Raw genomic sequence first — 16838 nt, 5'->3', positions numbered from 1 at the left:
GGCAGTTGCATCTTCCTATGGCTGAATGATTTACTGTTAGGTCCTTACTTTCAAGTACTGTTCAGAGTTTTAAAAATTTATATTGTAGACAGCTAAAGTATATAGACATCTCTCAATTTGAGCATGATTGGAGAAATTGAATTCAGGGATGTGTAGATAAGCACATTTATTGTAAATTTCAAAGTGTATGGGTGAATTTTGATGGTTCACAGGCTTAGCTCACAAAGTGGAAGGTGCATTAAATCATACAGTTTAAATGGCAAATGTGTTTGAGTAAAGAGTAGAATAAGGTGGTGTTTTGAAGGTCTCTGCAACCTTCTGAAAAATGCAAACGTCTCTGCAAACATTGAAAAAAAGTTGAAGAATGATGTAAAATTTTTGAGGAATGTTGAAATTTCATAAAATAGTATATTCAGCACCGTCATGCATAATTTATTATTAAAAGATACCTTGTATGGCATCTGTATTGTGGAAAATTAATTTGCATACATTTTGACAACAAATTTGTAGTTATGGATCAATAACTGAGAAAATGGATAAAGAACATAAATATTTTAGTTATCGCTGAGTGGAACCCCGAGATGTCCGGACCGTTTACGGTCGAGAATGTGCTGAAGGGCGGGAACTTTAAAATGTTAATGAATAGCCAACACTTTACTGAAGCTGAAGCTTAACTGAAGCTAATGCCAAGAAAGGCAACCATTGCATGATGAGCTGCTACTACAGCCGCATAAGATGCATGTCTGGTAGGTAGCCTACTGGAGCTATAAGTTGCTAGGGCTGCCATCTGGTGGTGAGGGAGTGTATCTAGTGGTTGGGACTAGTTAACAAGCATTTATGTAGTGTGTTAGGATTGCCAGTGTTTTCCATGCAGTTGCTTCTTATGGGCGTAACCTACCATTCTGTTTTTTTTTCTTGGCCTAGGTTGATCTAGTATTTCCAGACTTGCTTGGTTTATTGAGTGGACTATATTCTGTTTCTGGTCTCTGGTCTCTGGCAGGTGCATGTGACTCGCAAGAGTTGGTGTGGTTTGTTAGGGTTACGACTAACCAGGCCGGTTAGCCTGGGAGCCCAGGGAGTCACCGAGGGGACCCAACAAAAAGAGGCATTTCGTTGCATTCAATGTTGGATTTTGAATTTTTTGCAAGACTGAATGCAGATTATCAGACTATTTGTGGGTTTTCAGTGTTTTTGGCCATGAAATGGGCTTCCACACACCCTATTTCTTGTTTCTTTTATCTTCATTCATGCATTATTCCCAAGTATTCTTAACTTCTTTGTATACTGTGTGTATGGCTGGAAATAGAGGGAGCATTAAATGTTCAAGTTTGTGCTTTAATGCTAAAAAAGAGTAAAAAGTGGGAAATATGAAAGTTTTGGATTATCTTGAATGTAACCCTATTTACCTAGTATACATTCATGCTTGATATGTCGAGATCAAGCTCTACATGGATTTTCCAGAATCAAAACCACTGTGCAAACCGAGGCGCTCTGATGTGAGACCCTGTAATCAACTTTAGTCCTTTTTTTTACCATTTTACAGTTTAAAGGCATATAATGACTGACCTAGTATGGTAGTTGAGTTACCTAATGTATATATTCCATCCATTAATTATTGAAGTTACCAAACGGAGGTGGGGCAAGACTTAACATGAGCTTTGGTAAGGGACAGCTCTAAAGTCTGCTGAAAGGACTCATACGATGTTTACAACTGTACACACCTGTGAAAAAAGAAAAGAAAAGAAGTTGGACTTTTAATATTGCTCATCTAACCCTAAAAAAAGTAACAACTGTGGATAACTTTTTCAGTCTGCAAAGATGAGCCTAAGCTGATTCTGAAATCAATAATAATAATAATAATTGGATCATGTATATACCAAAAGGCATATACAGTACATATTTGTTGAACAGCAAGGAATTTGTGCACAAGTTTTCATTTGTTAAGCATTAGTATATCCTTGTGGCTACCCTGTGTAGCTGCGGGGTCGTTGATCCCCGGAGGCTTCACAGGGTAGTCACAAAGATGTACTGATGCTTCACAAATGAAATCTTGTGCACAAATTCCTTGCTGTTCAATGAATATGGACAGTATATGTCTTCCAGTATATACATGATCCAATTGATTATTATTATTGATTTCAGTATCAACTTTAAGCTTTAATCTTTGTGGACAGAAAACGATATACGCAGTTGTTAATTTTTATAGGATTAGATGAGCAATATTAAAACCTTTATGTAATGGAATAGAAAGATCAAGAGAGAAATTAGCATATAACATTGAAATCAAGATCTGTATGTTTTGATCTCACCACACCTCACCTTACTAGCTTTAAATACACTTACTGCATTTTTTAGTTATGTACTTTTTCATTTTTTCACTAATTCAGACCAAAAAGAAGAAGTATCTCGAAATATATCAACACGGGTGAACAACAAGGAAAATGACGACAACATTACAGGGAAGAAGGTTGTTCCAGCTGAGAAGGATGAGAGGTAAGTGCAGTTGAATGGTTTGTTACTAAGAATTAATGGAGTAAATATTTGAATTGTATCTAGTAGAGTGTCTGTATAATTCCAGCAAGTGTTGTATAAGTAGTAAGCAGAGTGTTTAGACAACATGTGGTCAAATAAAAAACTACAGGTTGTGTGTTAATGTAGTGTGATGTCAGGCAGACCAATAATGAATGTCAATTTTCCACTAATCTGGCCCACTATCTTTTGGCTGACAACCTTAATTAAAGATTTTGAGCATCTGTAAAGTTACATTATTTAAATTTTGTTCCTGATAATACAACACTTAAGTGAAGTTAAAATTGTGAATACTAGAAAAGTAGTAAAATTATATAATAGTAACTTAAAGCTAATTAGTGTAGAACAGAAATTATGGCTGCAGCTAATCCTTGTATTTTATTTCACTTTAACAACCCTTCTTTTTCTTCTCCCTCTTTCTCTCTCCTGAAGTTGTGTACTATACTGATTGTTTCAGTATACTGTATAGCCATGATCTTGGTATTAGGTATGATTTATTGGACATACCAATGAAGATAAAATGGTATCCAGAGCCTGTTCTTGTTTATCAGGAATTGAAATGTTTAAAGATACAAGTTTAAATACCCAAGCAATATATTATATATAAATAATTTCTCATGTAGTGGGATAGATGAATTACATAATATTTTTGTGTATATTTGATGCCCTATTTCCTGTGGGATTCTACCATCTTTTAGTAGTTTCTTTTATAAAAAGTTTTTTTCACACATTTTAATTTTCAAATGTTTAACATATGAATTTGTAAAATTGACTTTTATATAAGTGAAAATGTTATTAGTTTCCATATCCATTGCAATGTATGTATGCAAAGCAAAAATGTATTAATGTCAGAGGCACTCGTACATCTACATCGGGAGTGCTTTTGTGGGCTGGTACCAAACCAGTCAAACTGCTACTAATACCTCAGATATCCTGACTAAAAAATAGTGAGAGAATGTATTATGAGTCATTTACCTGCATCTGTTTGCTTATGAATATTTATATTAAAATAGCACAACCTCTCTACAATAATGTAGAGAAAACAACAAGATGAGAGTATACCTCAGTTGTGGATGATTTGGATAGAAAGCCCTCTATTAAATATAGCAAATACCCAGATCTTGTGCTTATTAAAGGGTAAATAGAGAAAGGTTAAGGTCAGCGAGGTGAACATGCACCTTGGCCAGAGAGGTGAACATGCACCTTGGCCAGAGAGGTGAACATGCACCTTGGCCAGAGAGGTGAACATGCACCTTGGCCAGAGAGGTGAACATGCACCTTGGCCAGAGAGGTGAACATGCACCTTGGCCAGAGATGCAAGGGATTGTGCTTTACAGTAATTTGTTTAAGTATTGATTTAGCAAGAGGGTGGCAGTGTTGAATTATCCTTCATTCTGTGTGACGGCTGCAGATTTTATACACCAGCAGTTCGTGATTTGGGAAGGGGGGAAATGACTTCAAAATTCTGATTTAAAGGTATGGACCCTTTCCTCTGAAAAATGCACATAGGCATAGAGAAGCAATATATTACACTGGAGAAATGTCACTGGTGAAGTGACACAAAGTTCAGGTTTAGTGCCAGCAATGTTTATTGTCTTGATAAATGATCTGCCAGAGGGGATTCATAGTTACATTAATATGTTTGCAGATGATGCTAAGTTACTTGGAAGAGAAAAACATGACTGTCATGTCCTTCAAATTGATCTAGTCAAAATAAGTGAATGGAACAACATATTGCAGATCGAACTTAATATGGAGAAACACCATTTAATAAAATGTTTATTAGTTTAAAACAGACAACAAAAAATCTACACGTTATATGAATAGGTATTACAGAACTCATACAAATAGAGAGATCTTGGGGTGTTTTGATTGTTCTGGGGCTGTCCTGGATTGTGGCCCTCTGGTCACCAGAGGACATAAAAATCATTGTGAGAGAGAAGCCTATGTTACACTTTAAACTTCAACATTGCTTTTAAATGCATGGATAGGGAAATACTAAAGAAATTGATTACAACATTCATGGGACTGAAGTTGAAGTATGTAGCAGTTGTATGCTGTCCATATCTGTCCATATCCATATATAATGTCCATATACCACATCATAAGCTACATAATAAAAAAAAAGGTTGCAAAGCCATGCTACCATGTAGCTTCCACATCCAGAAAAAGAAAGCTATGAAAAAGACATGAGGCATTAAACATCATGGAGCTTGTAAATAGAAGGCATAGAGGAGATTGATCAGGTTCACATATATTGCAACAGGAGTCAACAAAGTTATAATGGAGTTTTTAAAACCTGCAACATCAAGAACAAGACGGCCACAGATTTAAGTTTAGGAAGCAAATGAGCTGAAAAATATGTCGTGAGAGTTCATTTATATGAACAGAGCTGTAGACAGAATAATTTAAACTAGAAGTAGCGAATGCCAAAACTGTCAGCAGTTTCAAAATGTCATCTGACAGATTATGGGGAAGATGTGACACCATAAACAGTTTTCATTCTGTAACTGCATATGTAATTTTTAAAGTAACAAAGAAAATTTAGGAAATATTCTTTTTGCCCCATCTTCAGACACCTAAAGCCCTTGTGTGGACCTCCCTGAGAGTCCATGGAACACTGGTTAAGAATCCTTGCTGTACACTGTCCTTTAATGTTTCTTTTGATGACTAGTTTAACCACTACAGATTTAATTTCTGAAGCTCATAAATTATTATTCCTGGTTTGTGTGTGTGTGTGATACAAATGTTGGTGTCATGGGCACTTCAGGCTTACACTTATTGATCTTTATATCCAAGTTGTGGGATGTTACTTTGTGGTGTGGTGTGGTGTACACCCTTGCCATGTTGACATTGTTTGGCAAAATACTGCTTCTGACGAGGAGTATTAATTGTTGTGGATATTTTGTGCACAAAGATCTCATTCATTTATCACCATGATAATAGGATGAAATGTGGCAATGAGATTGGCTTCTTTCTCAGGGCTTTTATGATATGTAGTCAGTGAGTCTTTGAAAGTAATTGGCAGTACATAACTGGTTCCTTCCTAAACCTTAAATATCCTGTATCATGGGTATTTGACATGTAGCCCAACTGAGAAATTACAAAAAACAATGAAATAACAGATTTTGAAGAATTGCTGAGTATTTGGTGATGTCACATTTTCAGAAGAGGTTCTCAGATTTTGATAAATATGTATTTATACTTTAATTTTCTGTGATTGCTATTGGAGTATACATCTCTAGATTGTGTCTGAATTATCAGGTATTCAGTCAGTGAGGCTGTTTCATCAGTAATTAATTTAGCTGAAAGCAAACTATATTCTTTATAGATACAATATCATGGGGAGTTTATAAATGAATATATAAATTCCATGACCATCCTGACATCTCTGGCTATGTGACCAAACATTGGCAATATTTGGGTTCATCTGTATGAAAATACTGTACAATCATTTTCATAAAATTGGTGAAACTGAAGCTTAGTCTCCATTAGAGATGCAAGCTTGGAGTCAGAATTAAAATGTGCTCATAACTTAACTGCACCCAGCAGTTCTCTAGTTATTCAGTATGGTTAATTCTTACTGACGTGATCAAAATTCATCAATGACTACCTTTAAGCTTATAACTGTGATTTTGTATAAGTTGATTGATCTGTCTTTTGTCTTGTTTGTTTATTACTGCTTGATAAAACTGTTTTTGAGCAAGGGCCACTGTCAGTCCAAACAAAAAAAAAAGTAACTCCCTGAGCAGTGTTTGTGTGTTCTTCAGTTGGGGAGGGAAGACAGTGGAGGTAAAGTTCAATCCAACTGCAAGGAGATAGCTTGCTATTACAAGAATGAGCAAAAATATTCTCTTCCAAGAATTTACTTGAAAACATAAAAAAAGTCCAGTTAAATCTTTTCTTGTTACCCAACAACACTGCCTCAACTTCAAGATTGAGAGAGCTGGCAAGCTTTACTTGTTACCTTATGCCCATCCATGTCTCATCACTGCACTGCAAAGACCAATTTCAGTGAAGTAGTGCGGTTATAGCTTTACACTTCATTGTGTGCAGGGTACTCAAGTGTTTGTTTCAGTGTGTAGCTAGACCTTTATAGGCCTCTGGCTTTTGTTTAACTGCCTCGGCCAAGTTTCGGGGTTTTCTTTTTTTATCCTTATCGCTAAGAACCATGAGCTCGTCCACCAAAAATACCTTATCTCCAGCTGTCGGACATGCTCCTGGAGTGGTCTAGCTTCTTTTGAATTAGACTAATTTCTTGTTGGTGCCTGAGGACATAGACGTAGTGTTAGACCTTGGTGCTGAGCTTTATATATGGAGCATCTTCGTCATACTAGCTTAGTGTATTCTACCTGCTCCGCTATTTCTTCAATATTTTGTGATAATTATGCTTGTATGGTTTTGGTATGTTTATTTGGTCTAGAGAAAGGGTAAAAAAAATGTCATAGTTCACTTGTTTGAGGCAAATTCAGTGTTATTTATAACTCCTGACATTAAATTATTAGAATTATTAGAAACCCGTGTATTAAAGATTTGTCTTGCGTTATAACAATGGTGTGGATGGGTTATTGTATTGAAAATAAAGGGATGGATGATGGACGAGGAAACAGTTTAGTGACATTGAGCAAGAAGATACTGCTGGTTGTCAACCTGCTAGTTCCACATTTCCTCATTGATGACGTATGGCCTTATGCAACACTAAAATTTGCATGTTATGGTTCCCCACATTAATAAGCATTCTGTTCTTAAAATCTTGTTCGTTATTTAAGATGATTCTGTCTGGATAAGTTTATTTGGCCCAGAGAATAATGTAAAACATTATACAGGAGTTGGTCATTTTACTATTCGAGATGCCATTGATGGCAACACTTACTTGAGGAGATATATTTGGAAATTTTGTTATTATATATTGTTACTGGCATTTCAAAACCATCTTTTTGTTACATTTGTTCTTTATGATAAAATAAGTGTTGCTGCTAAAGTGCAAATAACCAGGGGATTGAGGATGGCTGTGGCAATGTGGAATCTGTTGATGGCTTTGGTTTCTTCCTGGAATAGTTCCCATATTCTTTCCTCTTTCTGGCTAGTGATCAACCAGTTATTATTCCTTGGAAAATGTCACTTTATTTGTTGTTTGTCTGTTTTAAAGGGTTTTCTGAGGTTAAAACCTGTTATGACAAATGACAAATTTTCACTAGTAATTTATGCTAATTGTGTTCTGCCTTAAATTATCTATAATTGCCTGTATCAAGCTTGCACATTTCTCTGGATATTATTTCCTAATGAAAAATTAAACCTTGTTATTATGTAAGTCATTAATTACAAGAATTGTTTGATCATGTGGCTTGATAGTGCTCTATCATTTATGCACGATAATTGTTTGAAAGCATTTCTGTTTAAGTGTACTATACAGTATTTAAGATTTTTATAAACCTGTACCCAGTATGAGAAAACCGAAAATTATGAAGAATCTTCTGTCCAAATTTCAGGATTTGTTATGACACGCTCGTAATTTAATCATTGTAATACGAAATTCTGTACCCATTTTAAGGATTTTGTTATATTTTGTCTTTCTACTTTCAATAATTGTAACTATTATATGAAAAGAAGAAAATCATAACATTAACTTGTTTCGGGTATAATGAGAGTTGTGTATAGTGGGTTAAAGTAGAAGGAATTTGCTGTTGTTTTAGTGAATTTCTTTTCAGGGAATTGTTTGATTTACTCAACATCATCTTTTTTGTCTGGATGTGCTCTCATGATAGCCTTTTGTCAAGAGCAACACAGTCTGGACTTTAGGGTTTGTTCTCATCTAAGGGATATAATTCAAGTTATGTTGTTTCACAAGCTGTTCTTTGCTCAACTTTATTTTGAGTTGGACAACCAATATGATTCTGTTGGTTGTCTGCTGTTTTAGCTTCTGATTCTTTGGATCACATTATTCACTAAGCACTTTAGGGTTGTTGTGTCAAACTTCTCTGCTTACCCTGTCTGGTAACAAGCAGTTTTGAGACATTTTCAAAGTGCTTAATCTTATGACTCTCTTATTTTTTCTCCCCCTTTAATGTTGTCCTTTTCCTGACAAAAAAAAATGGACATTACAGAGTTTCCTAGGGTGGCTTTTTGTCTCCATCAGGGTTTAGACTGAATCTAACTGCTATGTCTGCTCATTACCAAGGCTGTGAGCAAGTTTGTTTCTCAGTCTAAGAGTTTATCTGGTGTTTTTGAGTCATTAATAAACCACAGAATCCTGGTCCTCTCATTTTACTGATTTTTACTGACTGCTTTTGGGAAGTAAAGGTCCAGACCAGTGTTGGAAGGTTTTGTTGGGGCTGCAATCTCTCGCCCATTGGTCATTTTATGGCAAGTCCTTAACGATCAAGTGGTGTGGATATCTGTGCACTTTCCAGAAGGCCTGTGGCATTTTGCATCATGAATTGGGGTTTTCAGTGGGCTTGGACTCTTTCACTTTCTTGGGTGACTGGGCACTGCAAAAATGTCTTAAACTATTTGTTTCAGTAAGATGTTGAACCAGTGTGTGATAATCATTTTTAATGACATGGATGACGATCCATTTTTTCCCCTGGTGGTAGAGAAAGACTTATCCTGCTCCAGTTAATTCTAAGTTTGTTGAAGGTCAATGCTCACATCCCTCGACTGTTCTTCCATATGACTACGTGGAATATCGCTAATCTAGCTTAACACTTTCGCTCGGGGATGACGCAGCATTGCGTCATCCGTTTACTGGCGGTAATGCCGGGGATGACGCAGCATTGCGTCATCCACTTTAAAAATTCGCCAAAAATCAGGTTTGTATCCGATTTTTTGGGGACTGGTTTTAAAATGTGCGCCGATGTCTTCCCATTTCCTTTGTTGAGCCTCGTGGCCCTCAGGCGTCTTGGCACACGCCGTGGGCCCATTGTCTTTGCTCCACTGTTGTGACCAATGTCGTCTCCCCTCGCATCTCAAACGTGTGAACATTTCGGCTATTTTCCGTGGCTATATTTCTTACTGCGGCTTTAGAAACTATCTACGCTTACTCCACGATGGATAGTAATCATGAACAAGGCCCTTCCAGGAAGAAAATTGCGAAAGAAAGGCTTGAAAAGGGTGGGAATTGGGAGTGTAGTAGGAAGGCCTCTGAGCGCTCACTCACGGCTAACGCGTGGCCCGTCTTCAACTCGTCGGCGGTTGGAGCGTGACCAGGTGTTTTTTTTTATATGCTAATGTTCCTCTAGAGAATTTTATTACGAACCCATTGAGACCAAAATGAAAGACCTAGGACAAAAATTGAGGTGACCAGAGTGAAAATAGTGAAAACATTTTATCCCGTTTGCGCGCTCCCGGGTAACTCGTTCGCACTTTCTCTGTTTGCTGCGGGTAATTAGCCGGGCTTTTGGAGTTTATATGCATTTAGTGCTGTAGAGAATTTTATTGCGAACACAATGATACCAAATTTATTCTCGTAGAAGGAGAATTGAGGTGACAAAGTTGAAGAGAGTATACACTTTTCGGAATTAACGCGCGCTTCCGTGACACGCTGGGGCCCATATCGCCCTGTCGAGGGGTGGCGCGCGGGGTGAGCGAAAGTGTTAACTAGCTTTGGGTAACTAGCTTAAAGTAGTCTGCAGAGATTTAACGGTTGTAACTTTCTTTTTCCAGTTAATTTGCTTGAAGATGGATTAAGTTTGCATCTGCTCTTTCTTGTTATAGGAAGGAGTATTCATGATGGTGGATTGAACTTTATCTTTACAATCTCCTCTTCATAATTGATGGGACAAGGTGATTGGAAAAGGTACTTGTCTCCATGGAGGACAAATTAATAGATCCCTGAAATTATTGTCGGCTCAGGAAGTGACCTAGTAGCTGGCCAGAATTGAAGTTTTTATAAACTCGAGCACTTATTTTTTAAGTAGCTAACAGGCTACATTTCCCCGTTGTTATCAACACAACATTTACGCGACTTGCACGCAAAGGTTTCAGGTTATATGGCCCACTAGAAAAAAAGCTGATTGGTCTTTCTTTATACTCAATACTTCATTAGGGAATGTAGAAGGTAAGCAGTTAGGATTATCAGCAGCGACACTAACAAGCAAAAGTTGAGAATCCACTTGGTCTCCCAACTGGTGAGACAGCAAACAACATGCCTGCAATAAAGCTGATATTCAGTACAAGAGTTCTACTCACAATATTCTCTACATTAAGTACTCTTGTCAGAAGCAGAACTAATAACAAGATTCTTATAATGGGTGTACACTAAATATTGTAATAATTGTGATCACGTATACATAGTTGAAACATTATGAAACTTAGATGGGAGGCTTTACTAACATGAGTGTTCCTACCGTGTCAATACGTCTTGCAGTACTTGTGTGTTACACTCGAGTCAAATGCAGCATGTCATGAACTTCAGTGTACAGTATGAAGATATCAGATGCAACACTGTAATTGAAAAAATATAAAAAAATTCAGAAATGCTACCCCATCTTGCTAAATAGATGCTATACATCGAAACGTAAATTGCATTAATTTCCCTCATGTCTCTGATAACATAGTATTTTCTCTTTACTAATCTTGCCCTACATTCGCATCAATGATTTTCCCCCTTTACCCTTATTTGCTTTTATAAATATTTTACTTCTTATGTGTGTATCTCATTAGAATTAAAAAAAAAAAACTTGCGGGCAAAATGTCATTTATAAATAATCTACTCTCATCTTAGTATTTTCCTACATTTGTGTGTGTGCTTAATTGTTGTTATTCTTTAGGGGTTTTTCTTCATTTCTGTGACAGGCAGCTTTAATATATTTATTTTTTCCAGTAATAATTGATGCAGATGATTTGAAATTATTTTTCGATATGTCAAAGAAAGAGATGATGTTGGAAGGAGCACAGAATGAATGCAGCAGTTTGTAAGATCATGAAAAGTAAAGATGTAACAAATGAGTGAACAAAATCAATGTACAGTATTGTGGTTGTATCATTGTGAGTGAAAAACCATTGAATATTAATGAACATTACAGCAATGAATGTTTTGGTAGAAAGAGGCTTCAGATGGCTGCGTACATTTTAATGAGAAAATATGAATAGGCATTATGTATTTAGGTCTGTTCCAAGCTCCAAGCTCTTCTTTGGTATCCCTGATAGGAATACCTTTCAGTTGAAAAAATTATGGCCAGAGTGCACTTTTGCGTGTCAGCTTGAACCCTTAAACGCTTATCTATTATCATAGTAACAGGAAGGTTCCTATGGTAATTGAGGCATTTAGCCCTATGTAGCCAGTTTGATAACCATTTTGGTCACTAATTGTAGGATATGGAGATCTTCAACATTAACACTTGAACAGCAACAAACTTAAGGTAGTTGCAAGCAAGCACTAGAAAAGTAGAGCAAAGCAAAATAGACAACATCAAGGCAAATGTAAACAAACCAGAAATTAATCCACCCAGTAGTGAGATTGTTCACTCTCTAGTAGGAGCTGCCAACTACCATGTGGCAGCATTGGGAGCTACTGATTCTATCAGTGAACCCTTCCAGTCATTTAACTGGTGCAGCCCAGGCACCAGTTGCTTTGGATCTTTGGACCTTTGCCTTAGGATCAGCCGGTTGTCGGGGGTTTTGGAAGCTGTTCCTTGGTTCTGTGCAGTTCTGTTGGGTTGCTGGTGAGTTGGCTTGATTCTTAATTTGGCTTGAATCCTTTCCCCTGGTGTCTGCTGCACCCCCCTCCCTCTTCCTCCCATTGTCTTACTTGTTTCTTGGGCAGTGCACATTGCATCAACCTGTGCATATTACACTAGCCAGTTTACAATACATGTGTTTACTAATTTCTCCACACCATGTACTCCTTACAGCACTGTATTTATATCCCATGAAATGCTGGCTCAAGGACATCTTTCTCAAAAGCCATCGTGGGATCAAACCTATTTAGTTAATTTGTTGATTGGTTTACCAATTTAAAGACATATTTTTGAACTTTTACAATCTACTGATCGCTCAAGTAAAATTACACTTCTTTGAACAAGGATTCTGCAGCTAGGCAGGGTGACATATCTTGCAGTACCACAGAGAATTTTCAAGCAACTCTGCAGGATCATAGAATATTAAGGGAGAAAGTATATAGGGGAAACGTCGTCGTCCCTTCACCTTCTAGTGTGTGGTCTGGTCAACATACTTTAGCCACGGCATTGTGACTCATCGCCTACATATGGTCAACATATATAGGAGAAATCACTCCAGCCCAGAAGTGATCATCTGAGGTCTTGACACAAAATAACAAGGACCTTCCTAACCATGCTTGGAAGTTCAATAACAGCTTACTAAATAAAGGCTCTCATTAAGTATTTACTTGAGCGATTAGGTAGTCTCGCTGACTGCCACCAGGTGGCACAACCTTGCTCACGCCCAGCGTTCACTGATTCGAGCTAGCTCTTATACTCTATACTTGCCCAGGGATGTTGTCAATAGACTGAGGCCGGTATTTGGTTAAATTTGACTTTTTTTCACCCAGAAACATTGTTTCTTTTGCCCCTTTTTAACCCATAGATGGTGAAATATTAAAGAAAATGTTCACAACTTTTGTGTGAACAAAATTAGAATATGCTGTGGTTGTATGGTGCCCATATCTCTAGAAGCACATCAGTAAACTGGAAAAAGTGCAAAGACATGCTTTAAAGTGGCTTCCAGAACTGAAAAACAAGAGCTATGAGGAGAGGCTAGAGGTGTTAAATATGCCAAAGCTATAAGATAGACGAAAAAGAAGCAATATATCACTACAGTACATACAAAATACTAGCAGGAATTGACAAAATTCTGGAATTGACAGGAATTCTGTCAATGGAGGGGAACTTGCAAGTCGAAGAACATGTGGTCGTAGATTCAATCTGAGTAAAGAAAGGTGCTGGAAAATTATTGAGTTCTCTCTTTGCAAACATAGTGACAGATGGTTGGAACCAGTAAAGTGAGGTGGTGGTGGACGCCAAAGCCATCAGTAATCTCAAAGCATCATGTGAAAAAGAGTACTGGGAAGACAGGACACCACGAGTATAGCTGTTATCCTGTGACTACACTTGGGTAATTACTTTGGAAAATTTATTGACTGCTCTTAACTGTGAATTTGACATTTAGCTGAAAGTGTTACAGGTCATTGAGATTTTGGAACCTGTGTTAGTGTCAATTTCCAGTAGTTAAAGTGTGGGTGGCCAGGAGCAGGGAGGGTGGAAAGAATGATCGTCTGGAATAATAGAGTGCAGTATAATTTAAAGAATTCAAAGGAGATTGAGTCATGTATTTCACATAATGAACATATGAAAACAAAAACAGACTTCTGAAATAAGGTTATTTAAAATAAAATTATAAACATATGACAGTAGAATTATCAGTAATTAAGATTAGTTCAGCTTTAATATTAAAATTATTCATAATATGGTTTAAGAATCGATCATATTGGAAAATTGCAATTGGTGAGAATAAGTGTAGAATAAACATTTTCACAAAAGTTGCTTGATAGAAATTCAATATTGAGTTCATGAATGGACCAAGTATTGTACTCCACAATACAAAGAGAGAGAGAGAGAAAGAGAATGCATATTTTGTATAATAACTTTTATGGGTTAACCCCCTTGGTGGCTCCCATCAGCTAAGGTCACCAGCATGCTATCAACCATACTGGACATTCCATGCTTCTGAGACAATCTCAACTTACCAAGGACTAGGGGCCTATGTAAGTTGAGATTAACCCTCCTTGCATACTCTAGGGCCATGGAACAAGTGGAAATCAGAGATTAACCTGGTAATGAGGTAAAGTGCCAGCTAAAGTATCAGAAAATATTAAAAAAACATGCAACTCCTTTCCAAGAAATGCTTGACAATTATCGAACTACCAAAATAAATCTCTGGCAGTGAATTATGAAGCATCAATCACTTCTTTACTCCACCACCAAGGGGTGACCCAAGCCTTCTGGAGCCCAGTTGATGCAACTACAACACACTTTCCTGGTGATCAATAGAAAACCTCCTTCAGTTTCTGAAGATATCAATGTTCCTTTCTTCGAAGTGTTCAGTTTCTGGGCTTTTGTCTCACACGTTTGATATCATGCTTGTTTTATTTTATGAATGTTATGCTGTTTGTACTGAGTATTTTTGCTGTCATGTTCCAATTTGATTGTGGTTACAGGATTCCCTTCATTGGCACCATTAGTGAAGATTATAAACCACCAAAGTTGTCTTTTTTAAGGTTTTTGTGCTCCTCCATTGAGAAAACGTCCCTCTCAGGTTTTCCTTGTTTCAGATAGTTCTATAGGATTTGGTTGCTGATGTGAGACCTATTGAGAGGGAATTTGTGTACATGTATTTAAATGTGTAATTACCTAAGTGTAGTTACAGGATGAGAGCTATGCTCGTGGTGTCCCGTCTCCCCAGCACTCTGTCATATAATGCTTTGAAATTACTGACGGTCTTGGCCTCTACCACCTTCTCACCTAACTTGTTCCAACCGTCTACAACTCTGTTTACAAAAGTAAATTTTCTTTTATTTCTCCGGCAGCTTTGTTTCGTTAGACTAAATCTATGACATCTTGTTCTTCAAGTTCCGGGTCTCAGGAATTCTTCCCTATCAATTTTATCGATTCCTGTTACTATTTTCAACATAGTGATCATATCGCTTCTTTTTCTTCTATCTCCTAGTTTTTGCATATTTAATGCCTCTAACCCTCTCCTCGTAGCTCTTATCCTTCAGTTCTGGGAGCCACTTAGTGGCATGTCGTTGCACCTTTTCCAGTTTGTTGATCTGCTTCTTAAGATATGGGCACCACACAACCGCTGCATATTACAGCTTTGGTCTAACAAAAGTCGTGAACAATTTCTTTAGTATTTCTCCATCCATGTATTTAAAAGCAATTTTGAAGTTAGACAGTGTAGAATAGGCTCCTCGCACAATGTTCTTAATGTGGTCCTCAGGTGACAGTTTTCTATCTAGAACCACCCCTAGATCCCTTTCTTTGTCAGAATTCTTTAAAGATTTATCACATAATTTATAGGTTGTGTGGGGTCTATGTTCTCCAATTCCACATTCCATAACATGGCATTTATTCACATTAAATTACATTTGCCAAGTGTTGCTCCATATACTTATTTTGTCCAGGTCTTCTTGAAGGGCATGACAATCATCTAGGTTTCCTATCTTCCCTATTATCTTAGCATCATCAGCAAACATGTTCATATAATTCTGTATTCCCACTGGTAGATCGTTTATGTAGATAATGAACATTACCGGTGCAAGAACTGAACCTTGTGGTACTCCACTCGTGACATTCCTCTAATCCGATACTTTGCCTCTGATTACAGCCCTCATTTTTCTGTCAGTTAGGAAATTTTTCATCCATGTTAGAAGCTTACCGATCACCCCTCCAATATGTTCCAGTTTCCAGAAAAACCTCTTATGGGGAACTGTCGAAAGCATTTTTTAGGTCCAGATAGATGCAGTCAACCCAACCATCTCTTTCCTGTAAAATCTCTGTGGCTCAATCATAAAAACTGAGCAAGTTCGTTACACAGGATCTTCCAGATCGAAAACTATACTGTCTGTCTGATATTATATCGTATTCCTCCAGGTGTTCTACCCATTTAGTTTTAATTATTTTTTCCAATATTTTGACTGTTACACTTGTCAATGATACAGGTCTATAATTAAGGGGGTCTTCCCTGCTTCCACTTTTGTAGATTGGAACTACAGTATGTTAGCCTTTTTCCACACATCAGCTACAACTCCTGTAAACAGGGATGCCTGAAAAATCAGTTGAAGTGGAATGCTGAGCTCAGGTGCACATTCTCTCAGAACCCATGGTGAAATTCCATCTGGACCAACTGCTTAGTTCTTACTTAGCACCTTGAGCATTTTTTCCACTTTGTCTCTAGGCACCTCTGTGCTCTGTGTTGTTCTCCGGAATTCATATTGTGTCTGGTTCCCTGAAGATTTAATTTTGTACAAACACACTTTGGAACTTTTCGTTTAATGTTTCACACGTTTCCTTTTCATTTTCCGTGAATCTATTTCCCATTTTTAATCTCTGAATATTATCCTTTACCTGCAATTTGTTGTTTATGAATTTATAGAATAGACCTGGTTCTGTTTTACATTTGTCTGCAATCCCTTTTTCAAAATTTCTTTCTGCCTCTCCTCACTGCCGTGTAGTTGTTTCTTGCATCTTTGTATCGCTGGTATGTTTGGGGGTTTGGCCTCTTCCTGGATTGACTCCATTTTTGTGACTTTTGGTCTCTGGCCCTCTCGCAATTTCTGTTGAACCAATCCTGTT

General features: G+C 37.3%; 1 protein-coding gene across 1 annotated transcript in view; it reads left to right on the top strand.

Annotated features, from left to right (window-relative positions):
- LOC123755300 (Myosin binding subunit) overlaps positions 1-16838 on the top strand; it is a 358923-nt gene that overhangs the window by 102370 nt on the left and 239715 nt on the right. The window contains exon 10 of the mRNA XM_069327906.1: positions 2388-2493. Coding sequence (XP_069184007.1) covers positions 2388-2493 — 106 coding nt within the window. The remainder of the gene's footprint in view (positions 1-2387; positions 2494-16838) is intronic.

Source organism: Procambarus clarkii, chromosome 20 (assembly GCF_040958095.1).
Source record: "Procambarus clarkii isolate CNS0578487 chromosome 20, FALCON_Pclarkii_2.0, whole genome shotgun sequence".
In the NCBI taxonomy this organism is placed as follows: Eukaryota; Metazoa; Arthropoda; class Malacostraca; order Decapoda; family Cambaridae; genus Procambarus; species Procambarus clarkii.
Note: the sequence above shows the minus strand (reverse complement) of the source record. Positions and strands in the feature narration are given on the sequence as shown.